The sequence below is a fragment of the Dendrobates tinctorius genome, unplaced genomic scaffold (genome assembly GCF_039654945.1).
Source record: "Dendrobates tinctorius isolate UK_male_01 unplaced genomic scaffold, ASM3965494v1 ptg000020l, whole genome shotgun sequence".
Lineage (NCBI taxonomy): Eukaryota > Metazoa > Chordata > Amphibia > Anura > Dendrobatidae > Dendrobates > Dendrobates tinctorius.
In genome coordinates this window covers 53925166-53952461 of record NW_027361688.1, presented here as the reverse complement: position 1 = coordinate 53952461, position 27296 = coordinate 53925166, and the positions used below count along the sequence as shown (strand labels likewise).

Genomic DNA, 27296 nt, shown 5'->3' with positions numbered 1-27296 from the left:
GGTAGTGGCCATAATACTGTATGGAGTAATATACTGTCCGGTTTTTGAGCTATTGTAGAATTTAAAATAGATATCAGTCATGTCATGTAATCAGTGAAGTATTTTTCATTGTACTATACCTATATTTCTGTGCCGTATCGGAGCATTATGAATTGTGGTATGTGTTAAAAGGGCGCACTGACACTCTTTGGCCCAGGGCACACGAAAACCTGGCGCCAGCCCTACACCCCCACAACTTTAGCCAAATAACCCCCAGTTTTCAATGCGTAACTATTATTATAAAGTAAATTAAAGTTGTCAATCTTAAGTAATAAGAATTGATGTCGTTGGCATTGAAATGGGCACTGTAGGTGTGTTTACTGTCCTCCACTCCCTGCCGACTTTGCTTCCCCATTGACTTGCATTGTGTTTCATGTTTCAGTCGGACTCCGACTTTTCCCTATAGTTGGCCTATTTCGTTCGACCCGACTTTTTAGAAAGTCGGGTTTCATGAAACCCGAGTCGACCCGAAAAAAGGAAAAGTCGCTCTTCTCTAATGGTGATAGAGCATCACATGTCTCAACATCACATCCACAGTGGTGATAGAGCTTCCCATGCCTCCACATTATATCCACAATGGTGATAGAGCATCACATGCCTCCACACCACATTCATAGTGGTGATAGAGCATCACATGTCTCAACATCACATCCACAGTGGTGATAGAGCTTCACATGCCTCCACACATCCACAGTGATGACAGAGCTTCACATGTCTCCACACCAAATCCACAGTGGTGGCAGATCTTGACACATCTCAACATCACATCCACAGTGGTAAAAGAGTGTCACATGTCCTCAAATCACAACCACAGTGGTGATAGAGCTTCAAATGTCCCCACATTACCCCTGACATATGAGTACCGTGAGGTGAAGAGTTTATAGTGATGTGTGTGTGTGTGTATCTACATACTGTATGTACCACATAATACACTTCAGTTACTGCAGAACCTCAGTCTATAGTGATGTGTGTGTGGATGGATGAGGGAGGGAGGGATGTATGGATTCATGGATGGATGTACAGTATGAGGGAGGGAAGGATGGAGGAATGAGGGATGGATGCCCACAGCATATTATATTCACCTATGTAGTAACCTTATTCTGCCTGGTTCATATAATCAGCGGAGTTATTCCCCTGCTGTCTCCCACTGTGCACTGCATGGGGAGGTTGGAGCAAGAGGGGATTGTCTGGTAGAGACAAGGGATGGTTAACACCAGTCTCTGCCAGACAGGAAAACTCTAGTAGGTGAGTGAGCATCTCCTCCAGAATCAGGAGATGGCTGCTCACATGACTGTGTAGCTAGGACACCATTCAGAATGCTGACAGGGAGTATATTACACACTGTCAGCATTCTGCATCCTAGGTACACACACAAATCATACAGAAAGCTTGGACAACTCATTTAAGCAAAGTAAGGGTATGTTCACATGATGTCTATTTAATTTGGATTCCATTACAATAACTGCCTGAAAAAGCGCTAACTAAATGCAGAAAAGAATGAACATATACTGTACATTCCCATGTAAAAACACTGTGTATATGTTCATGCTTTTCGGTGTCTCGTACCTGCTTAAGGCTATGTGCACACGTTGCGGATTTGCCTGTGGAATTTTCTGCGCAGATTCTTCCTTTCTTGACAGAAAACGCAGTTGAAAATCCGCACATTTTTGCAGATTTTCATGCATTTTTTTCGTGCAGATTTGTATGCGTTTTTGTAAGCTATATAAAGATCTATTATTTAACAAAAAAAAATGTGATGTCATTGATTTGTCCAATCTCTTCTTTTACATACTCCATTGAAGACCATAATATCATCACATACCATGTTTACATAGAATGTTTACACACACAAAACAAATATAAGTGAATATCTATAGATAGCTATATCTTTCTATCTATAGAGATATCTTTCTATCAATAGATATATCTATGGATGGATAGGTATATCTATAGATAGATAGATTTATCTATAGATAGATATAGCTATAGATAGATAGATAGATAGAGATATATCTATAGATATATCTTTCTATCTATTTATAGATATATCTATGGATAGATAGAGATATCTATGGATAGATATATCTATAGATAGATAGATATATAATACCAAGGCCGATATTTAGTAATGAACATAATAAAATGGTACATAAAGAGTTAAATAAAGACACACACACACACACACACAAAATCTGCATTAAACGCAATATCTGTTTAATTTAAAAAAAGGGAAAAAAAATGTGTGGGCTCCCGTGCAATTTTCAAAACTAGAACAGGGAAAGCCAGTGATTGGGGGAAGATGTTTATACCCTGGGAAGGGGGTAATACTCATGGATCTTCCCAGGCTATTAATATCAGCTCCTAGCTGTATATTTAGCCTTTACTGGCTATTAAAATAGGGGAGCCCCCAAAAAATGACATGGGGTCCCCCTATAATTAATAACCAGAAAAGCTGTGAAGACAGCTGCGGGCTGATATTAATAGCCTAGGAAGGGGCCATGGATATTGGCCGCCCCCCGGCTACAAACACCAGGTCTCAGCCGCCCCTGAAATGGTGCATCTCTAAAATGCGCCAATTACGGCACTTAGCCTCTCTCTTCCCACTGCCCTGTAGCAATGGCATATGGGGTAATAGTTGTGGGGTTGATGTCACCTTTGTATTATAAGGTGACATCAAGCCCATGGATTAGTAATGGAGAGGTGTCAATAAGACACCTATCCATTACTAATCCTATAGTTGTTAAGGGGCTAAACAAAAATGCAGCCAGAATAAAGTATTTTAATGAAATAAAACCCAACAGTTTCCCATATTTATTATACGTCTAATTCCTGCGACGCTCTCATTCTCCTGCAAAAAAATAAAATAATAAACCAACACAAATACTTGTTTCGATCTAATCCATTTAATAATGAGTGTCCTGCGACAATCTCCCCTATAGAGCAGTCACATTGGGAGATGTGACCTCTCAACAGGTCCTCCGATGACACACTGACCGGAGATAATACTCCCACAGTGTAGTTCATTGGAGTTCTTGCTCTCACTTTATGGCACCACTGCTGTGAGAATTTTCTCACGTAGTGGTGCTGCAAGTGACAGGATGAACTCCCGTGACCTCTAGGCGGCGGAGGGATACACTGCGGAGGATCACCTCCGGTCACTGTACACTGGAGCTCCTGTAGAGCGGTCACGTCTCCCGATGTGACAGCTCTACATGGGAGATCATCATGGGACAATCATTATAAATTAATTACATCGGAACAGGGAGTATACTGTTGGTTTATTATTTTATTTTTTTTGCTGGCGTCAGGGATTAGCTGTTTGGTGAGTATGTGTATGTGTGTATGTGTTTTTTTTTACTATTCAACACAGTAGCTGGATGAGGGGACTACTACTGTCGCATCATTGGCTAATGCTGTCATTGTAGCAGACATAGCCGGATGGGACTAGTACTCCCATCGGATGATGCCTGCCTACACACAGACCCGCACACACACAGATGCGCACACACCAGCAGACACCCACACACACACACACACACACACACACACACACACAGATACACACAGACACCCGCACACAGACCCACACACATTCTCCACGCACACATAGCCTCAGCCCACACACATAGTCTCTGCCCACAGACTCTTCCTCCTCCCTATCTGCAGCATTTCTCACGCACAACTCCACAGCAAAACCGCAAATCTTTTTAAACCTGTGGTTTTACTGCAGATTTGACTGACTCAATGGAAGTCAATGGGTGCAGAAATGCAGCAGATCTGCAAAAAGAATTGACATGCTGCGGAAAATAAATCTGCGCTTATTTTTCCGCAGCATGTGCACACAAATTCTGAATTTCTCATTGACTAACAATGGTTGTGCACTACACTGCGGATCTGATGCAATTCCGTGTGTCCAAAAACACTCCGGACCCGCATCAAAATCCGCAACGTGTGCACATAGCTTTAGGTTTCCAAAGATGACAAGTGGTTCAAAAAAAAGAGCGGACCATTCTTCTTTCATCCTGATGATGCTCTATATTTTATAATACAAGTCAATGGGAAGGGACAAGATACATACAGAAGATGCCCAGGCATCTTTTCGAGCATTTTACCAGCACTTTTCCTTATAAATTATTCTTGAATGTGTCAGAACGGCTGCACCAAGTAAACTAAGTGATACATCGTTTTATGCAGCATCTCTTTGTTGACATTATGCTGCTGTCATATGATGTAGCAAAAACCTGCTGACAGATTTTAAGGGGTGGCCTAAAACTATTTTATTTTAATTTTTTACTATGGGCTTAAAAACTAACAGGCAGGTAGTTGCTACCAGAGGCAACTACCTGCCAGTTCTACCCGGCGCTCGCTCCTGCTTACGATTCAGCTGCTCCATGCCAATGGAGCCACTCTTTCTCTTCCAGGCTGCTCTGTTGACGGGGCATGACTACTGACATCATGTTGATTGACAGCCAGCTACCCGCAGTTAGGCAATAGGGAGCAGGCTGTCAATCAGCATGACGTCAGCCGTCAAGCCTTGTCAACACAGTGGAAAATAAGCTGCTTCTCTGTCTTCCATGACAAAAACCACTGAATCGCTGGCATGAGTGGTCTATGACCGATCTGTGCTGGCAGAGATCAGCGCTTAACACAATAAATAGGGAGTTAGGAACTACCTGAATATTAGTTCTTAGGCACATAGTAAAAAAAATAGTCCTGGATAACTCTTTTGAAACTTTGTTTTATGGATGTGGTTATGCTGTGTCTCAAAGAGTCTGGAGACACAAATATTCTTGTATGCCTCCATATGGTGCTCTGTGCCGCACTTTATGTTCTTAGAAGCAATGATTCTAGGGAACAATACCCCAGTAATACAGAATCTGCTGGAGCAATACTATAATCTATATAATGACACTGCAATTTTACAACCGTTTCTCACCATATTTTCTCTAACTTGACATTTGTGAGTAGTCTGCCATTTTACTGTTGGAGATGGAGTACAGTTGGTATTAAATTGTAAGTTTAGTGTAACTCCATTGAGTTCTAAGGATAGTAATGTCATACTCTAAATTCTGTACATGATTTTGTAGTTGAAAAACTGCAGTGCAGTCCTAAGGCTTAATAGTATATAGCAAAAATGAACCATAAATATTCATGCGGCTTCTTTGTGAAAATTATCCATGAAAGTTGCCTAAGACGAAGGAAACTGGTATAGCCGTCTCAGCATCTACATCAAGAACTAAATTCATTAAATAATTGCAATTTTCCTGAGGAAAAAAAGATAGAAACAGATATCATTGTTTGCTGAATGAGGTTTTTTTCCCCTACAGAAAAAATGTTAAAAAAATGTAAAAAAAATAAAATAACTCTAGTATACTAACTACTAGGGCAATTCCAGTGTTGGTGATAACTTGCATCTTCGGGTGATTCCTATTTTTATATGAGTAGCACAGTAATCACTTTAATGTCCTCATTTTAATCAGTGGTTGGCTGCATTGGTCACAAACTAAAACAATGAAGTAACTATTTCAGAATGTTTTTAGCATTTGGAACATCTTATAATTAGAATCTAGATTTAGTGAATAAAATTCACCTTTGTTTTAATAACGCTATGAGTATTTCATGTAATTTGAAACATCTCTGACAAACCTTTAAAATCTAATTACGGTATTCTTTTCCCTTGAGTTTTCAAGAATTTTTAAGAACTTAGTCATCTCCTAGTATTAATTAAAAAATAAAATGATTGACGTTACAACTAGAGATGGGCAGACACCTGTATGTTCGGGTCCGACAGGTTCAGCTAAACAGTTACAAAAAGTACGGGTTCAGGTACCAGAATCTGGACCCAAAACACAAACCCAGACCCCATTCACTTGAATGGGGGGCCGGAACAGCCAGTGTCTGCATGCTGTCATGTGCATGACAGTACAGCAAACACCGCTTCTGATTGGCAGTAAAATGATCACCTCGGGTCAGTCGGTCGCAATTCTCACGCTGTCAAAAGACATTGTGAGCACGCAGCTGTGATCGGAGGTATAAAGTTTACCTCTGGTCACTTGTGTTGTCTGATGGGACTACTGCTCCCATCAGTCGTTACCTGCTGCCGCAAATAACAGCAAGAGCAGGCAGCGGCTGATGGGAGTATTCATCAGCCGACACCCGTAAATAGATAATAAAAAAAAAACAACATGAGTTCCCCTGTATTTTTGATAACCAGCCAGGCAAAATTCACAGCTTCAGCAAGGCTGGTTATTAAGAATAGAGGGGTACCCACTCTGATTTTTAAAATTATTTAAATCATTTAAAAAAATGACGTGGGGTCCCCCCATGTTGACAACCAGCCTTGGTTGTCAAAAATGTACCCCCCAGCCTAAAAATAGCAGCCTGCAGCTGCCTGGAAAAGGCACATCTATTAGATGAGCCAATTCTAACACTTTGCCCAGTTCTTCCTGCTTGCTTTGTAGCAGTGGCAAGTGGAGTTCATATTTGTGGGGTTGATGTCACCTTTGTATTGTCTAGTGACATCAATCTTCCTCTGGGAAGTTGCTACGTGCATAACTCATATAGTTGCCACTAGAGATGATCAAATCAATCTGTAGGACTCTGGTCTAGTGGCCTTGTCAGAAGCCCATGAACCACAGAAGGGAGCCCAGCAAAACCACCTGCTACCTGCTCTAATCTCATCGGATTTGTAGGCCTGGCATGATGTTATTTTTGTGGCTTGACAAAAGATAGGAGGTAAGCAGGTGAAAGTTGGTTCACAGGGCTCTCAAGCGGCTAGCATCCCAGTAGTTCATGGCCGCTGGATCAGGGTGACAACTAGTGGCATCTTACCAGAAGATGCTGTTCGACTGTTATGATATCAACTCTTATATCCAAACTCTTGAGATAACTGTTTTAGTATATGATATATTGATGCTTTGTTTGCTCCTTCACCACTGCATTGATTAAGGTCTGTCGGAAAATTAGCTTACAACCCTTTAGGAGCTTGAATAAGTTGCTCTTTCTTGTTGTCATTTTTTAAAACATAGAAAGACTGCTAACTAATAGATATGAAAAGACATTTTAAAATACTAATAATGCATAGATATTTAGTGTTTGCAAACGTTTGATGAAGTGATATTTCCAATAGGTCACAGTTGGAAAAAATAATAGTTTTAAATAAAAAATATCACCTTTATATTCATTCCACTTATTAACCGATAGTTTACATTGATATTGAGAAAAATATAATATATAAAATTAATTTGTGTTAATGTCTTGCCAACGTTAAAGAGGTTTTGGAAAACCCCTTCCTCACTTGGCTGCAGTTTGTTTTAAAAAGACAAACTTTGCATTACTTTACTCACCCTCCCAAGGTCCAACGTTGAGTCTCCTCAGTTGCTTCCAATAGCTGTTATTGTCTGCAGTGCTGACGTCACGCTGGCAGCGCTGCAGCCAATCAGTGAACTCAATGGCTGTGCCCGAATAGACAGCATGAGCCGCTCAGAACCACTGAGCTTTCTGATTGGCTGCAGCGCTGTCGAAGTGACGTCAGCGTTTCAGACAATAACACCCTGGGAGCAGTGTCGAAGACTCAGTGCTGGACCCAAGGACATTTTCTAAATCAAACCGCCTGGAGACAGAGGTTTACTAAAGCAGGAAAACCTCTTTAAAGATAAAAAATTATATTATATTGGACAGATTTATTACAATATCCATTATCTATGATAACATCACTATTTTATAAAGGAATCATGTGCTGTACCATAAATGTCTTAAATTCGGAAAGTTCTGTGCCACTTTTGCCATTAGTTGTGCCTCATATTGCTGCTCGGCACCATTCAAGCATCCACTAGCATGAACCAAAAATAAAGACAATCTCTTTAAAGTGATACTTTGGGCAAAAGATGAAAATACAGCAATTGCTTGGAATCATCTCCAGTGTTTCTACATGGCCATAACCTTCTGTGGGATTTGCAAGTGTTTTTTAGCAGGCCACTCCTGCTTGCATTTTTATTTATCGTTATTGGTTGCCATAAAATGTCTGTGAACCTGTACAGACAATGACTTACAGTAAAGCGTGTGTGCATTCGTGCAGCATAAGTCTTTTACTTGTTCATGGGTAGTTCATGACAAACTTCTAAGTGAGCTTAAAAGGGACAACATGGGTGAAATATGGTGCTCAGCTACAGTTATGTACTTGCTTTACAGGCAATGGGTGTATTTTCAACTTTTGAGTATACCTTTAAAGGGGTTGGCCACTACCTTTTTTTGGCCATCAATATCTGGTTGGTGAGGGTGCCACACCCGGCACCTACACTGATCAGCGGTTACCGTGGCCAGCCGGAAGGTCTTTGATGCTGCCTGAATACAGCAGGTCCGGCAAAACTATAGTGGCCACGGCTGAGTACTGCAGATCCACTTCCTAGGGAGGTGGATCTACAGTACCCAGGCACGACCTCTATAGAAATGATGGAACTGCTGTGTTCCAGCAGCATTCGAGAACTTCCGGTAAGAGCTGAACGGCAGGTGTTGCACCCCCACCAAATATGTGGCCAACCTCTTTAAGGTACTGAAATCCTCAGGCATGAAATTCTATATTTTAACTCTTGGATAAACCCATAAAATGTTTACCTCCACATTGTACAGGAGCATTTAAACAATTGACTGGCAAAATATACCTCATGTTCATATCCGTCACCCAACTTTCCATAGTAATGTTTGCATCATTGCATCATTAATTATGAGCATTATAAGAAATATGTAAAACAGGATGAAAAAAACGATGTTCCACACACTCAATTGACACAAAGGAAATATGAAAATGCTTTATTATGAATGTAAGAAAATGTAAAGCACAGAAATGATTTTTGTATGACAAAATAAAGAAGAATTTCATGAATCGTGATGTCTCTTACCCCATCGTATGGTCTTCAATAGATGCTTGTATATTAATCTGGACTCACTAAAAACTTTATAAACAAGTCTTGGTCTGTTAGAACAGACCGAAACACATGACAGTGTACTTCTGTACGCCTTGTTGATTACATTGTAATTATGGCGTTTTTTTTTGTTTTTTTTTGCTGGTGTGTATTCCTCAAAAGTTTCTTTCTTATCCAATACAGAACCAACTTTAATAAGGCACTTTAATAAGTGCTGCAGGTTTATAGATAGAAGATAAAGACACATCAGTCAGTCAGTTGCTTAACCAAGATCCAAAAACCCAAAAAGGCCTGGTGGACTTTCATCTTTCTTAAGTTGCAAGAAGTTTGTTAAGTACAATATTCCAGATTGACAATCCGCATCGAAAAGTCTAATTCTAGACTTCATCTTGGCAAGTATCATTGTCCGTAAGGAACATATTTAGCAGTCAGGTTTGGCACAAATGACTATGGGCTGTGAAAATATCATTGCCTGGAGAATCCCTGGGGCTGATCACATGTAATTGTATCTTAAATATTTATAATGGATGAACATATTTTATGTGCAGAAGCTATACAGCATAAAATCCCTAAACTACCACTTTTGTAGGGCTCCAAATAGCATATGATCCTACATTAATTTTGCAGCTAGATCGATTATTGTCTATCTATGGAGACTAAGTTGACTATACTTGATTTAAATAATATAATTAATATAATTCTAGAATTTTCTATGTTCTCAAGTAATAAAGTACATTTTGGCCTGTAAATTTAATATTTGCTTTATAAGACTCAATGTGAGTTCCTTACACTATTAAAATTTCCTCTCCATATATTTCTGCTTAAATTTAAACTTGTAACCAACATTAATATTCACTTTTAGAATTTAACAAAGACTATTAGCATTACCATTACTCCATTTGAACTTGTTCCTAAAATTTCTTTAGTCTTTTATTCAGGCACTTTGATCCTAGAGCAGAATATCTCAAATGCATTCAGAGTTTTTTTTTTGCTTAGACCATATTTGACATTTTTATGTTATGCTGTACCCTTAACACCTATATTAAAACTATTAAGACATGGTATACATTCTGTATTTTCTCGTCTATTGTAAAAATTAACAGTAAAATGTCTATCAATTAATTTGAAACCTTTGCCTGTTTGGTAGTTGTTCATGTTAATGCTGTACTTGGCACGTGCCAAAGGTGCTAGTTACAGTAATACCTAATGTCAATGTAAAGACCTTGATGTCTATGAGTGCGTTATTTTGTCATCCAAATTAAAGAATTTCTAAATTCTGTCATATTGACGATAATTTATCATTAATTTGATTATTAGTGGATTTCTCCTTCAATGTTAATGTAGTAATGTTTCCTTTCTTTCAAAAGGTGGAGTCTATGGCATAATGATGATAAAAATGGGCTGTAGATATGTTCACCACACTGCTCACAGATGCCATGAAAGATGAAATATAGAAAATTTAATGACATTCATCTTGTTTGACTTTGGTTTCAAGTAATGGCAAATACTGGGAGCTCACCTCATTGGAAGCAATGGAGAAGTTAGGATCTGGAACCAGTATTCCCGGGGAGGAGGAACTAGCAGTGACATGAGGTGGCCTCATAAACATAAACTCACTAATATCTGAGACTGGGGAGAAACATGTTCTGACCCTTCGATTTGATGGAATATTTCCAGCACAATCCACTCGGACACCTATTATGGTATTACAAAGGCTGGGGTGTAGTTGAAAAGTTCCGTGGAGCTTGGATCCTGCCACCAATGCTTTCTTTTGGTTTTGCCGACAACATAGAGGAAAATTCTTGTTCTCACATTTGTGAATTTTAATTCCAAGGGCTGCCAAACCAATTAGTGAGATGACTGAAATCACAATTAAGCAGACAATAAGATACAAGGTGAGACTAGAAATATTTCTTTTTTTTGAATGGTCTTTTACACCTTGTGAGACTTCTAGGTCTTTGTCTTCTAGAGTCATCATTACTGTTACTGAAGTTGATAAACAGGGTTCTCCAGAATCTTTCACAAGTAGAAGGAGCTCATGTACATTAGGATCAACATCTTGAATTGCTCTTTTAGTTCTTATTTCACCAGTTCTCATAACAATGCTAAATAGAGTTGGATCTGTTGCTTCGAGTAAGTTGTAGGAAAGCCACGCGTTTCGTCCTGAATCATGATCTACAGCAGATACTTTGCTTACCATAACATTTGGCCCAGTAGAACGTGGAATCTTACACTGGGCAACAGAATTGGCTCCAATTACAGGAAACACAACTACTGGAGAGTTATCATTTTGATCTAGAACAAAAACATGTACAACAGTCTTATTTCTAAGAGGCGGAGAGCCTGCATCAGAAACTTCGATCTGGAACTGGAAGTAATTAATCCTTTCATAATCTAGAGGAAATTTAAGGTACACCTGTCCATTTTCTGAATTAATGTATATATGAGATGAACTAGCATAGTCCTCTTTAGGGTTCTGCAATATAGCATAAGAGAGGCGTGAATTCTGGTCCAAGTCCGGATCTGTAGCAGAAACAGTACAAAGTAACTCACCAGCTTTGTTGTTTTCTTCCACGAAGACTTCATAAACTGGTTCAACAAACTGAGGGGTGTTATCGTTCACATCAGAAACTGCAACTGATATAACATTCACAGTGGAAAGAGGGGGGTTCCCCATATCCTTTGCAGTAATTGTGATTTGGTATTCAGAAACACTTTCACGGTCTAAGTTATCGCTTGTAATCAAAGAAAACTGCTGCTCAAAATCCTCCCTTACCGTAAAGGGAAGATTTTTGTCTACTTGGCATTGTACCCTTCCATTATCACCATGATCTTTGTCTTTGATAGTGATTACAGCAACTACTGTCCCAGCTGGTGAGTCTTCTGGAACTGAACTAGAAAATGCACTTATAGTCATTTCTGGAGTATTGTCATTTACGTCAATAATGTGGACAATTACACTGCAATGCTCTTCCATAATGGGGCTTCCTTTATCTCTAGCTTCAATATCAATTTCATAAACTGAAATCTCTTCAAAATCTAAATTTCCAAGTACTCGGATTTCACCAGTTTCTGAATTAAGCTGAAAAATATTGCTTAAGGCTTCTGAATTGTGGCTACTAAAAAAGTACTCAATTTCTCCATTAGGCCCTTCATCTAAGTCTGTGGCATTAAGTTTTATGACTAGAGAGTTTTTGGGGGCATTTTCTTTCAGCTGGACATTATAAGAAGGCTGATCAAATGCTGGATGATTATCATTGGCATCTAGGACGATAATTGTGATCTGCATGGTACTCGATCTACATGGTACCCCACCATCTTCTGCTTTGAGTACCAGATGGTGGACTGCTGTCTGTTCTCTATCTAGAGCCTTTTCCAGTACTAACTCTGGAAATTTGCTACCATCAGTGCGTTTTTTAACAATGAGAGCAAAATTTTCACTTGGGCTAAGATGGTATTCCTGCAATGCATTAGAGCCTATATCTGGATCCTGTGCATTTGGAATTAAAAACCTAGCACCAGGGGAAGCCAACTCATTTATTTTTAAAGTCAGCTCTTCGCTCTGGAATCGAGGTGAATTATCATTTATATCTAATATCTCAACCTCGATCCTGTATACTTCCACTGGATTCTCTATAGCAAATTTTAGATTTAAAATACATGTAATACTCTGAGCACATAGCAGCTCCCTGTCTATTCTGTCATTCACCAATATGGCTCCATTGTTTACATTGATAGAGAAATATTGGGAATCGGAATCAGAAAGTACCTGGAGGTTAGCAGCTACTAGTTTTGCCACATCTGTTCCAAGATCCTTAGCGATATTCCCAACAATTTCACCCCTGTTCAGCTCCTCGGGGATAGAGTATCGGAACTGGGCATATGTAAGGTTTACAAGCAGCCACAAAGGAAAGAGATGCAGAATTCCTACTTGCAAAACACGGTAACCTGCTGGATGAATCATTGCAGAAAAGCCTTGTCTGAAAGCCGTCCCTTTTTCGTCTCAGCACATCTTGAATACAGAGCAGTTAATCCTTTGGAAAAAAAAAGAAGGATGCAGTCAAGGTTGTTTTGTAATTTCTTTTTCCATCAGACAGAGAGGCTAAGGTAAAAATCTAGCTGGCAACAGAAAGGAAACGAAGGAGGGGCAAGCACATAGCAGCCATTGAATTGTATGCAGCACTGCATTGGCTCGAGATATGTTTTAGTATATCCAATCACCGGCTGGAAAAATATTTTCTACGTATTAAAATAAGTTACCGACGTTCCAAGAAAGCAAATTCAAATTTAAATGTCAATTATTGCGAATGTCAAAAAACGCAATCCTGTTCTGCCAAAAATAGGCAAAAATAGAAATTCACGTCAGGATGGATTGTAGTGTAACCCTTTGTACGCCCACATGAGGCAAGCCTGTGCTGAAAGGGGCTTGTAATGCATGCGGCCAATACTGAATGGGAGCGTTTCTTAGATCCAGTATATGTGTAATATTTAAAAAAAAAAAAATGAAAATTCTGCAGCTAGTGAAAGAAAAGAAGGCAGGAGCTGGGAACGAAATATGATGGCTTTATAAATTATAATGTGTTTGGGAAACAGAAGAAAACATTACACCCACAACACAATCTGCCATTTTAATGTTCGGAGCTAATTAAAATAACATTGGAAGAACTTTCCAAGTGTCATCCTTCCAACAGACTATCTCTTAAATGACTAATATCAGCTCTTCAATTGCTGTTAACAGTTTGACGACACAATGCACAAAGAGTCCACGAGACATATGGAACATTTCCATAAAAAAGCCACCGATTCATCAATTTCACCATGTTTATCAACAAATTACACTACACTTTCTACTTTTGCAGATTCTTAGTTACATTAACAACTTTGGAAGGAGCCATCTTTCCAAATCTCTGCATCTTACAATGGAAAAAGCTCTATATAAGGTAAAAAAGTCAATATAGCAGTAACATATTCCACAGTGCTGTTCAAAGAGTGACTTATATTACTAGAGACCCTTCATATCCAACCCAATAAGATTATATAGAGTTAATACTTAGCAACCAGTGACTTAGAGAATCCAAGAAATACTTGCCATTTTAATCATGCATGAAGCCTTGGGACTGCATATCCAGAAATAATAATCCAGAAAATAAAAAAAGTAAAAAATCCGGAGTACCACCTAACCATGCAGTTTGATGAGTATGGTCCTGGCATTGTTCTACTGAGCTTATTAAATCCTGTACTTCCCTTCTCAAACAGCAACTGTGTTTCTCTAGAGTATCTGTTCTTTGACAGTGTAAATGGCAAGAAAGAGGAGGGGAGGGATCCATCCATTCACTGCAAGAGGGGGAAAGAAACAAAAAGAATTGGTCACAATGCCTCTACCCTGCACCCATCAGTTCAGTGTAGACTGACGGACAAAAGAAATGATTGGTGCACATTTCGTATGCTAAATACACATGTATGTGTACATGTATTACCCTCCTCTTTCCCCACATTTCTGTATAAATGTGGACTCATACTCACAGTGCTGATTCATTTTGTAAATGGCTCATTTAGGTATACCTTCATAGTCTTGAGAATACAATCAGTGTCGAGCACATGCAGATGGGGGCCCCTGTGCTATTTGTGCTTTGACAATTCCACAATGCACAATTCCACGTGCTATGAAGATGGAAGTGGCCCCCTTACCATTTGCGCTCCTGTGAGGCCCCACAGGTTGCACCAATGATATGTTCGCCCCTGATTAAAATGTACAATCAGCTACACCCTTGTGTTTGCAGTGCCAGGACCTTTATTGAAAAGGTTGTCTACGTCAACACCATGTTAACAAACATGTTGAGGATACAGATGAGAAAATAGATTCATAACTTATCTAATTTATTACACATGTCCACAAAATTTTGGATTCTGATGAATCTGAAAATTTGGAATTCGATTAGCATGAAACCAGTCTGATGGCGGACAAATGGCCTGCATTTTGTTGTCTAATTATTAAAATAATAAAATACCTGTCCTATGTCCTCACCAGGCCTTTCCCTGCCTCTGCCACAGCTCCCTGGTCCTTTATATCGGTTTTTGGTTCTTTTGGTGCTGGGGCTAGTGATCAGGCTCAAACAGTAACATGGGGAGCAACGCATGTAATGTGGGGGAGTCGTATGACATTCATTTCAATGACATTCATTACCCCTTGCCACATGACCATGTGAATCCGGGCTCAACGTAAGTAAATAAGTGGTTGTGGCAGCGGTGGAGGCAATGTAAGCTCAGGTGAGTATTGTTTTTTTTGTTATTTTTCAACTCCTTATCTCTCCTCCACTGATTATGCTTTGTTGTCAGACTTATCGTATTCAGACTGAATCAATTCTGCTAGAAATCTAGCAAATCCATCAGAGACAATATTACAAGTTCCCGTCCCTGGTGAATCTGATGCTTGATAGTTCAGTCTTTCTGACTGGCTACACAGCACTCCTCTTTGATGAACGGACATATGACTTCTAATACCTATATTAGTAAGTGCCATGAAATCATGTCCCCAACATATTTTTTAAAAACAAAAAGTGGACAATCCCTTTGTCACAGAACAGATTCCATTTTGCTTCTGTGGTATCCATCTTGCCTTATAACAGCTCTGTCATGGTGATCAAATAACACTGATGTACGGGGAAGTTTCTCATTTCTTTTCACACCCCTAAAATACCTGTTGGCTACATATTTTGGAGGGAATATTTCATTTCTCTGTGACACTACTTAAATAGCTTGCATGTGCTAATAAAGCAGAAATACCGAGTACACCACACAAGGCTGTGCTATATTTATTTCCCGAGCACTCGTAAAACAAGTTTTATTAACGTGGAGTTCAAAAAGCATAGAAGTGAGTGTATTTCACTCATACCTTAAAGAATCCTAAGATGATCAAAGTGCAGGTCGGTAGAATTGTGGGAGGCTCAAGTATTGCCACGTGGCACATTTTCCACCAGAACATACTTCTGTCATTTCTGCTTTTGTTGCCAGTTGCCGCCATATTCACTCTGTGTGTGGTGCTGGTGATAGAAATGTCAAAACCAGGAGCTCTGGATGGCAGACTCTGTCCAGTCACTAAGGTTAGAGTGCTTGGGACCTGTGGTGCCATCCAGTCTGGCAGTATGGGTGTGTGTGCTTCCCGCCAAAGTTATCAGCTTCCTACTCCAGCCAATTGGAGAGCACCATAACCAACTAAAGCTTCCAGCTTACTGCTGGAGGCTGCCAGATATAGCTTAGTGTTTCCTGGTTAAGTGTGCATCTTCTCTTCCTGGTTTGTTAACTGTATTCCTGTTTTGACCCCAGCTTGTTTCTGACTAGTCTTACAGATCCTGACTTTGTCCTTGAAGTGACCTCTCAGGTCTGACCCTGCTTGGCGACCATTCCTACCTCTAGATGCCAGCGCTTTCATGGTAGCATTCCACTGGGTCCTATTGTAAAACCAGATCCCTGTAGAGGGGTTAAATATTATTGGGATTTATCTGGAGTCTGCCAGACTGAGTGGCTTGTGCCAAGTAGAGATAAGCGAACCTTTCAAGTTCGGCGAATGTATTCGAACCTCATTGAATCCAACACCTTGAGGGGGGCAAAAAGCTGCCCAAAAAGCTCAAATTAGGGGCAGACACCATGAAGAGTGGCATCAATTGACCTACAGTATAAATTTTATAATGGCGCAGCAGTCAGGCAAGTACAATGCATGAGACAGGGTCTGAGCCAGCATTTACAGCTTGGAATTAAAATTTTAATGAGGACCTGGTGGTTAAGGGAGCAGTGCAAGCCATCTTAGCTGGGAGACCTTATCATTTCAGACAGACATGTTTTACTACACAACGCTGCGGTGTTTCAGAGAAATGCATACATTTAATGCTGGCCGGGGATCATGCCACCTGGGTGACTAGTCCAAAAGGGTGGATTTTGGTGGCTTTTCCCTGCACCATTTTCCTTCTTTAACAGTTTTATCTATATTTATTTCTATAGGGAGTTAGGTAGACTGTACTTTTGGAGTAGTTACCCGTGATCCCCACCCAGATTTAAATATATACATTTCTCTGAAACAACACAGTATTTATAGTTAAAAAAAAAAGTAGGAATGATACAGCCTGTGTGTGTGATACATGCCTTCTATGGCCCTGGAAGCATGTATCAGCTGTCAGGTTCCCTTTAAAAGGAACCTGTCACATCAGATAACACTATTAACCTTCAGATATAGGGTTAAGCTGCAGGTTAATAGCATTAGAAAGGTGACCAGCCGCCATATTGAATGTTCGCCACCCAAGGGAAAATTAACTTTTTTCCCTGTTGGGAGCTGCCGACTTTCAGTCATACATGTGTCCCCACACGGCTTCTGTCACCGACCCAGCACTGACAGTCGGCCGTGCAGTGTATCAGTGCAGAACCGACTGTCAGTGAAAGTGCTGGGGCGTGGTTACAGCAGCCAAGCTGACACTCCACAAGCCTCTATGACTGAAAGCTGAGGCTTCCAGGATAAATAGAGTTAATTTTCTCTCCGGGGAATCACTTTCAGTACTGCGTTTGGGCAACTTTTCATATATAGATGTGTTAGGTCGTCATGTGATATGATGTGAATTGCCATGTATTGGGTTATGGAAATGTACAGCGTATAGGTAATGTAAAGCGTTAATGCACAATGTGAGCAGTGTATAGTGCAGAATGTGCAAAGTGTAAGCACAGGATAAGACATAGTTTAGTGCTTAGGATAAAGAATAATAGTGTTGGTAGCGTACAGTAAAAGACTTGCATAGGATAAGAATAGATTAAGATTTAGGACATAAGATAGACTGTGATAAGCATTGTAAGTGTACTATGCTTAGTGCATACTGCTATAAGATGCATAGTGTTTGTAACGGAGATCTGCCCAGCAACAATCGGCAGGGCATGACTGCCAACTGTCCGTAAATTTACTGACAGTCTGTAAAAACCCAGTGCTTTTTTTCTCCCATCCGTAGCATCCAGCAGAAAAAAGCACTGTTCGTGACTTTTCCTCCCAACCCTAAAGTTTGTACTGCACATGCTCTAAAGAAGCTGCCATGCACCGTACAAACAGGATAGGACCCATCCACCTCACAAACAGCTCATTGTCCTTGGCTGGTGGCACTGTGAGTTAAATAAACACCAGTGACAGGACCGTAAAGTGTGGCTCCACACCGGAGAGAAAGCCTGTAAATTCTCAGCGCTAGTGGAGCTGAAGGATCTGACATGACGTCATGGCCATGTGACCAGAGACGGGTGGATGGAGCTAGAGGGCACAGGAAGCTGTTTTGGTGTTTCCCTTAGAAGAAGACTCCAAAATGTCAGTGAAGAAGCAGGAGAAGAAGACGAGCACTGCACTGGTGATTGATAATGAGCAGCTACAGAGCTCAGGGAGCAGATGTAATAGAGAGGTTCATAGGGGCGTAAACTGTGTAATAAAGGGGTGAATAGGGGGCACAGACTGTGTAAAAGTCCTTTGGCTCCTATTCTGGTCATTTTGAAGTTTAGCCATAAGGGGTGTGGTCTTAAGGTTGTGTAGTCTTTATGAGGCATGGTCTTAAGGGGGCGTGTCAAATGTCCATAAAAAATTTAGGCCGTCTGTGAATTTGAGTCCAGTGGTTAGGGCCAGTAAAAATGAAACCGCTTCCGATTTTTAGAGGAGAGTAAATTTGCTACGTGACAAGATGAAGTGGGCTGACAGCAGAAGTGAGTACAAAGTGTTCGGGGTGGTATGAGGCCTTACAAGACTCCCAGTGGACATTCCCGCAATGTCCAGACCCTACGGCTCAATACAGGTGCTATGGAGTGCACCTTAACCCTTTCCGTACAGAGGAAGATGGACATGGAGCCGTGTTTGTGAAAGTTAGTGAATAATGACAATACTGTGTCATCGGACGGGAAATCCATGGGGCTGATGGAACCAGTAAGCATAGTGATGGTCCATGTGGAACTGAAAGTGAAGCAGAAAATGTATTGTGTTAGTGAAACAAGAACCGGAGGGTGCTATGCCCAATACTGCGTGTTACAATCTTTTTTTTTTCGTCCCATGTTTCCACTCCTAATGTGTCTACTTCCATCCTTGACCTCCCAGACCCCACACATTTATTAGGCCCTTCTGGGTCGCCCTCCCAGGACTGTGGGGTACTAGGTACCGGGCCGGTTTCTCAAAGGGGAATGTCACAGCAGCGGTGACCCGGTCCGTGGCCCTGGGCGCCCATGTAAAAGGGGAATGTGATGGAATAAAGTTTATGAGTGAATGATTCGTGACGCCACCTCTGGTGTTCGGCAATGGAGATGTTAAGCCAACGCTGCAGACAGATCCACTGGGACAGCTGGTGTGGTGCAGCTATGATGTTGTGGCCCTCCACAGGTAGTGCAGTAATCCCAGGGCAGTGAGGATAGGTGTTGAGGAAGAGGGTGTAGTGTCTGGCACAGAGATGTAGCCGTGCTGACGGGGTTGCAGGAAGAAGGCAAGGACACAACAGGGTGCAGTTTCTTTACCTTTAATTTGCTTGGCAAATGCAGTCCAGGGTCCAGATTACAGATGGCACAGGAGCTGGCTAGCCTGGAAGCAACTTAGGAATCTCTCTAGGCAGATGGGTTGTGTAGTCTCCTTCCTAGCGCTTAGTTTTAGGTAATTGCAGTACTGTGTTACACTGAAGTTCCACTTGCTTATTCTCTTTAGAACTCCCTTGTATGGCAGACAGCAGTAGCCTTCTTCTTCTGGCTCACATGTCGCTGTTGTGCCTCCGAGTCTTATGTGGGAATAGAGCATTTACAGATTCCTATTCTTCCGGTTTCTGTTGCAGGACCATCATTGTCCGTACAGCCTTGGAGACCGGGCTCCAGATCATGCGCTATAGCTGGGAATGAGCCTGAACTCTCTGCTGAATCTCCCAGCTCTTCTCCTCACGTCCACACACGTTGCCCTCCTCACACGAACTCGCAATTCTCCCTTCCTGGCCCCCAGAGAGTAGCTCTTCCCCCAGTTTTGGTTCAGATCTCCCTCTGCTGACCTGGAATGGAACTGTGCTGTGTGTTGTGGTTAATTGCCAGAGAGATCCTTTATTGCTTCCAAGCATGACATCACACTCCCTAGGAGGAAGGTAATGCCATTGTGGCGACCATACTCCTGGGAGCGCCACATTTCCCCTGGAACCCCTTCATTGTCCACCCCTAGCCAATCCTCTCATCTCCACACCCCCAGGTCTGTAACATTTCCCCCTCATTTTGTAAAAAGTAAATTTTTTTTTTGTAAATAAAATTGTGTTGTTTTTCCCCTATCACTGCTTGTTCTTTGTCTTATTCATCGCCAGCAACACACACCATGCGCCGTCAACACACATATCGGCGTCTACACACACTGTGGTTTTTGCCACCTCATAGCTCCATGAAACACAATCTTTTCTTCTTTTTCTTTCTTTGATTTACACTTCAGCTTTGCTTCATGTCTCTGTCATGGAGCTATGAGGTGGCAAAAACACAAAGAGGACTGAAAATCCTCACCTGCCCAGGTGTCAGCACTAGTGGACTCAGGATGCTGTGTTTTCTGCATCCTGATTGCACTAGTTCTGACACATGGGCAGGTGAGTAAAGATATGAGGTGGATTAGCTCCATCATCTCTTCAATGTGCATTAATCTATTGGACTATAGATTAATGGAGACTATAGATTAATGGAGAATGAAGAGACGAATGGAGCTAATGAGAAGTCACCTACCATAGTACTGACAGATTGAACAGGTGTAGTGTAAAGCATGGGTGACATAACTCAATCTGCATGAGACAGGGAGTGGACAGGTGTTTCATTAGAGTTTTTTTATTGTCATCAAAACTTAAAGCTACATTCTAACATTCCAGGTCCATAACATTATATGAAATTACAAGAACATTTTACTAAACCATTTCATCTTGCCACGCCACACGTCCAATCTCAGAATCAAAGTAGGCCGCAAATGTATCCCTCATTTGTGCAACTTCCCTTGTTTTCCTCTGAGGGTGATGATGGTAATCTGCCAACGGCTTACAAACAGGTTCATCAAGTTTGAAGTTTGGACTCTCTTTAGCCATTATATAGTTGTGGAGAACCACACACGCCTTGACCACCTCCTCGACTGTCTCCATTTTTGGGATTAATTGCTGTCCCTAAAATACGCCATTTCGAGACAAGCATACCAAAGGCACATGGGTCGCCCCCACACCCAGGGCAGCGGGGTACTCGGTACCGGGCCGGTGTCAGGGGGATGTGTCACAGCAGCAGTGACCTGGTCCGTGGCCCTTGGCGCCCAATATCAATGGCGGGGATGTTAATAGTATAGTTTATATGGATAGTTCGTGACGCCACCCGTGGTGTTTGGCAAATAAGATGTTGAGCCAACGCTGCATGCAGATTCACTGGGACTGATGGTGTGGTGCAGCAAAGTTGGGGTAGCTTCCCACAGGTGGAGCTGTAGTCCCAGGGCAGTGTGGGTGCAATGGATGAGGAGAGGCGCAGAATGGTATAGATGCTGGTACCCAGATGTAGCGGTGCTGAAGTTGTTAGCGGCGAATGAATGGAGGACACCAGGGCTTGCAGTTTCAAAGCTTTACTCACAGTCCGTGGTACCCACTGGTGCCTGCCTCCGTGCCGTGTCCTCCGGGGTAGAGACTCAATCAACCTCCCGGGCAAGTCAGGGTTCTCCTCTCCAACACTCCGCCAACATGTGCCTTTCCTGAACGACTCCTCTATTGCGCCTTTAGTGTGAAGAGCTCCAGTACCGTGGTTACTCTGAAGTTCCTCCTGTCAAATGTTCCTAACAATTCTACTTGTATGACAGACAGCAGTAGCCTATATCGGGGGCTCTTCTCAGAGTGCTGGCTCTCTAATCGGTTGCTGTTGTGTCCCAAGTCTTGGATAGGAGTAGTGCATTTACAGCCAACTACTCCACCGGTGTCTGCTGCAGAACCATAAGTGTCCATACAACCTCGGGGACAGGGCCCCGGCCTCGCGCTGAGAACCTATAGGCAGGGTTCCTCTTCCAACCCACAACTCCTCTCTGTTCTCCTACTCCTTCGTTCCGCGCTGTTCCTTCTCTCTCTTTTGGAAGCTTAGGTTGCAGGTCTACGTCTTTCTCCTTCTCTTCTCTTTCCCGTTCCAGCTGGCTCAGATCGCTGAGGCAGCTGCAGCACTCTTTCTAAACTGAACTCAAAACTAACTTCAGAACTGAACTCCTCTTCCTCTGTGACTCACCCCAGACTGACCTACAATTCTAAACTTTCCCTCTCTTTTATACTAACTCCACCCACCTCCCAGCACATCTCGTGTTACGAAGCAGGGTTCCACGAAGGGTGCTCTGCTACCCCCAGCCTGAAGCTGCTAGGTGAACCTACTGAACTATCCTGTGTGTGGGATGTAGATGTTGGAGTGTGGAAAGGAGTTCCCAACTTACCTAGGCAGTGGGGCACCACACCTTAGGAGAAGGTGCAGTACCTCTGTGGCGACTGAGCCTCAGGGGCGCCACACACACTCAACAGTTCTTCGTGCCCTGGTCAGTCGGTAATTAAAAATCCTTTTTGTGTGGTTCAAGTCATGACTGGAATATGGTTTAAGGAGGTTTCCACACATGTGAAAGGCCTCATCCCCAACCACAACAAATGGCATTGGTGGGCCTTCAGTGTTGGGAAGATGTCGTGGCAGGGGAAAATTAAAGTTATTCCCATACCACCGTTGGCGCATGTCCGAATTTTTAAATGTCTGGGAGTCATTACCACGGCCAAAAGAACCAATGTCCACGGTGAGAAATCTACAGTCCGCAGCTGCAATTGCCATGAGACTATAGAGAAGTATTTTTAATAATTAAAGTACTTGGATCCACTTAGAGCCTGTTTGGTAATCCTAATATGTTTTCCATCCACTGCTCCCAAACAGTTGGGGAAATTAAAATTTCCCAGAATTTTTCTTCAGTTTCCTGCCAGATTTCCGTGGTGGGTAGGGGATAAATTCCTCACGCAGAACGTCCCACAAAGCCCGGCAGGTTTCTGCAACAATCCCAGAAAGGGTGGAAACATCAATCCGGAACTGGAAATGGAGCGATGATAGGCTCTCTATTGTAGACAGGAATCTGACAATCAAAGAAAGAAAAAAAATATTCAGAATAATATTAGTTACGACAGGGGTTTTGAAAAACAAAAAAAGGAAAATAATTAAGTACATTGCAGAACAATAATAATTATGACAGGCATTTATTTTAAAATATTACGCACCTTAGTGTCACCAGCAGACGGTCCTCAGCAGGAATCACTCTACGGAGCTGGGTGTCCTGCCTGCTGATGGAACCTTGTACACGACCCAGCAAATCCCGGAAGCTCTCTTGAGACATCCTCGTGTAGTCAAAATATTTCTCCTGGTTTTCACGGAACTCACTGAATAAGGAGTGGTGGGCTCCACGGCAATCCCGGACTTCAACATTGGGGTGTTACCAAAAAACACCGACGCCGTCTTCTCCAACTTTGTCTTTTCCATTCTTGCTCACAAGCAAAGGCAAAAGCAAGAAACAAGTTGATATCCAAATCCAGATTCCTATAGAAACTCTCTATGTAAAGATCCATCTTGACGTGTAGTATACAGCAGCAAAATCTGAGGATTTCATCTGCCCAAAGGTCTATATACAAAAATCCCATGAAACACGCCCATTGGGAGTGGCTTGTGTCAAGGAAAATCTCCAGGAAATTCTTTTCCCTATGGAGCGCATGCGCCTAAAAAACGCAAATGCATGCAAAAATGCATGCAAACGCATAAAAACGCTGCGTTTTTTGACGTCATAAGTAAGATTATGCGGCTAAAATACGCTGCTGTCATGGTTAGGACATGGTCAATGTCCTGTTCTCACAGGGTTAACTTTTGCCGGCCTCTCTTTGGATCTGGGAGGGGTATTTATACTCACTCCAGACTAGCATTCTCTGTCAGCTATACTGGCTGTGTGTCTGACCGACCCTCCTGGTGTGCATGTATTCTGCATTGCTTGTTTGATTCCTGTGTGTGACTCGGCCTGTTCCCTCACTCTGTACTCCGTCTCTCGTTTTGGTACTATTGTCTTATCCGGTTCTGACCTCCTGGCTTGGCTATTGTTACTCCGTTGCACTTTGTCCCTATTGTACCATCCATTGCCCGTTCTGGTTTTCTGATCTATTGCTACATCCTGACTATTCGCTCTGTCTAACCCTTTGGTATTGTCCTGATATCTCGTGCTTTGACCCGGCGTGATCTGGCTTCTGTCTCTGTCTATGCCCCTTGGTAACATTGTCCTGTAGTTACCTTTCTAGGAGTTTCCCTGCAGCTCCTAGCTCTGTGGAGCTTAGGCCACGCCCCCAGCAGTCACGTGCTTCAAGTCCTGGAGCATGCACCGTCACCGCTGCTGCCCGCTCCACAGGTATCTTTGAGCACTGTTTTTGCACTCAGGACACACGCACTGGCTCAGTGAGAAAGTGCAGTGCGGTGTTCCTGACAGCTGCGTTTGCATGCATTTGCATGCATTTTTACACGCGTTTGTGGTTGCATACGATACGCTGAGGACTCAACCGCAAATGTGAACCTAGCCTTACACAGCCACTATAGGTATGTGCAGCTAGTCTAGACATACACTCCCCTTTGATCTATAAGAGTGTTACCATCACCTTTGCTACTACTGACATTTGCCATTTTTACATCTGTAAAAAACCTCAAGCAATAGCAATTCCACTCTCTTTTTCCTCTTCATACAATGCAATCAATACATTTATCTAAATATGGAGCAAATATGTATCTTACAGACTTCTAAGGAAATAGAACAAATGTTACTGCAAAGCTAAGAAAAGACTTGACTAGGTTAGAGGAGACCTCATCTGGCAAGGAGTGGTAATTACGGTGCTTGCTCTCTATAACTTTACTGAAGAACAGTCAATGTTAAATATACTTTGAAATGAATCCTTGGGCTGATCATCACATTTGGTCCATGTTCATATGTTCAGTATTTAGTCTGTATTTTTCATCATTATTTCTAAGATAAAACCAGGAGTGGAGCAATCAGAATAAAAGTATAAAAGAAACACATCACCGCTTCTGCATTTATCACCCACCCCTGGTTTTGGATTACAAATACTGAAGTAAAATACTGACCATCTATATGTGGCCTAAATCAATGGAAACTATTTTCTAATGTGCTTGAATAAAAAAATCCCTATCCTTACCTACCTATGCTATCTAACTGCTTTTCCACTTCATGTTTGATGACGCTTTGTTTGAGAATCCCAGTGTATGCTGAGCAGGGCCCCCATCAGGTCATTACTGCCCTTACTGTCGTATGGGGTCCAGTCAGCAGCAGTACACTGAGGGGCCTGCAGATCCGGGGCCCAGCTCTTGTGCTTCTGCTGATCGGGTCCCATTGTGCACTAAAATACTGTGCACTGCGGCGCACACGTTAGCTCCTGCTCAGCTGTAGCTAGAATGTATGGGCTCCCTGCAGATCCTGACTACAGTCCATATATTCTAGCCATCTCAGTAGTGAATGCACTAGAATGCATGGGCACCAGGCAGGTCCTGAATATAGCTCACACATTCTAGTTGCTTCACTGCTGAAAACACACTAGACTCCCCGGGAACGACTGAGGTAAGTATAAAAAAACTTTTTTTTTTTTTTTTTAAATGTGTGAGGTGGGGGGGATTGAGACTGTAGATGATGAAGTGTGTTTGAGAGGGTACTGCTCATGATGAAATGATAGGGGGCTGAAAATGATGAAGTAAGAGGGACTGCAGATGATGAAGTGGGGGTGATGGGAACTGCAAATGATGAAGTGGGGGTGATGGGGCCAGCAAATTATGAATTGGGGGTGATGGGGACTGCAAATGATGATGTGGGGGTGATGGGACTGCAAATGATGATGTGGGGATGATGGGGGACTGAAAATGATGACATGGGGGTGATGGGCAGGGCCGCCATCACTACACTACTGTTTGGGGCTCGGTCAGCAGCAGTACACAGAGGAGCCCGCAGGTCTGGGGCCCCGCTCTTGTGCTTCTGCTGAACGGGCCCCATTGTGCACTAAAATACTGTGCACTAGGGCGCACACATCGGCACTGGGGCCCAGAGCCTCTTTGGAGCTGTCGACGACTGTCTTAGGCTGGTTTCACATTAGTGTACCAGGGCTCTGCGGAGAGCTGTGTACTTCCTCCCTGAATCTCTGCCCATTTCAGCACTTCTTCGGTTTACGTCTGCCTACTTCTGCATGCGTCCTGCTTACCTATCTTTAACATTGGGTACGCAGGACATGCGGATGTATGAGGATGCATCGTTTTGACGCACCTGCTGTCTGCACAATATGCAACTTGTTGCGTTCCCGTGCAGTCCTGGCTGAAAGAAATGATGGCAGTCTGCGCTGGATTAAAAAGAAATGCAAAGATGAAGGACTTCAGCTAGAGACATCACTGGTGAGTCAGTGTGTTACCTGTACACTGACACTATACACTGTATACTGTATACAGAGGTCCTGTGCATAATGTCACTGGTGATCATTGTATTACCTGTACACTGACACTATATACAGAGCTTCTGTATATAATGGCACTGGTGATCAAGTTTATTACCTGTGCAGCTAGTCTAGACATACACTACCCTTTGATCTAGAAGAGTGTTACCATCACATTTGCTACTACTGACAATTGCCATTTTTACATTTGTAAAAAACCTCAAGCAGTAGCAATTCCACTCTCATTTTCCTCTTCATACAATGAAATCAATACATTTATCTAAATATGGAGCAAATATGTATCTTACAGACTTCTAAGGAAATGGAACAAATATTACTGCAAAGCTAAGAAAAGACTTGAATAGGTTAGAGGACACTGCATACTAAGTACAGATCTCCTGTGTATAATGGGACTTATAGTCAAAGTATTTTTTTAAAATTAATGATTAGTATTGTACTATTCAGTCACAATGTGGTGGTAATATGTTGTCCAGCCATGGTGTGGCGGTATTTGTTCCTTGCATGTGCTATTATTCGGTCACTGTGTGGTGGTAATATGTTGTCTGATCATGGTGTGGTGGTATTTGTTCCTTGTATTTGCTTTTATTTTGTCACTGTGTGGTGGTAATATGTGGTCTGGATATGGTGCGGTGGTATTTGTTCTTTTTATGTGATATTATTCAGTCACTGTGGTGGTAATATGTGGTCTGGTCATGGTGTAGTGGTATTTGTCCCTTGTATGTGATATTATTCGGTCATTGTGGTGGTAATATGTGGTCTGGTCATGGCATGGTGGTATTTGTTCCTTGTATGTGCTATTATTTGTCAATGTGGTGGTAATATGTGGTCT

The 27296-nt window shown here is 42.1% G+C and overlaps 1 protein-coding gene across 3 annotated transcripts in view; it reads right to left on the bottom strand.

Annotated features, from left to right (window-relative positions):
- The window catches only part of LOC141083669 (protocadherin gamma-A4-like), a 120373-nt gene extending 107091 nt beyond the window's left edge, over nt 1-13282 (bottom strand). The window contains exon 1 of one of the 3 annotated variants that reach the window (XM_073568049.1): nt 12730-13282. In XM_073568049.1, the coding sequence (XP_073424150.1) occupies nt 12730-12924 (195 nt within the window). In that variant the 5' untranslated portion in view covers nt 12925-13282. The other 2 variants (XM_073568048.1, XM_073568050.1) reach the window with 2 other exon arrangements.
- Between the last annotated feature and the right edge of the window lie 14014 nt (nt 13283-27296).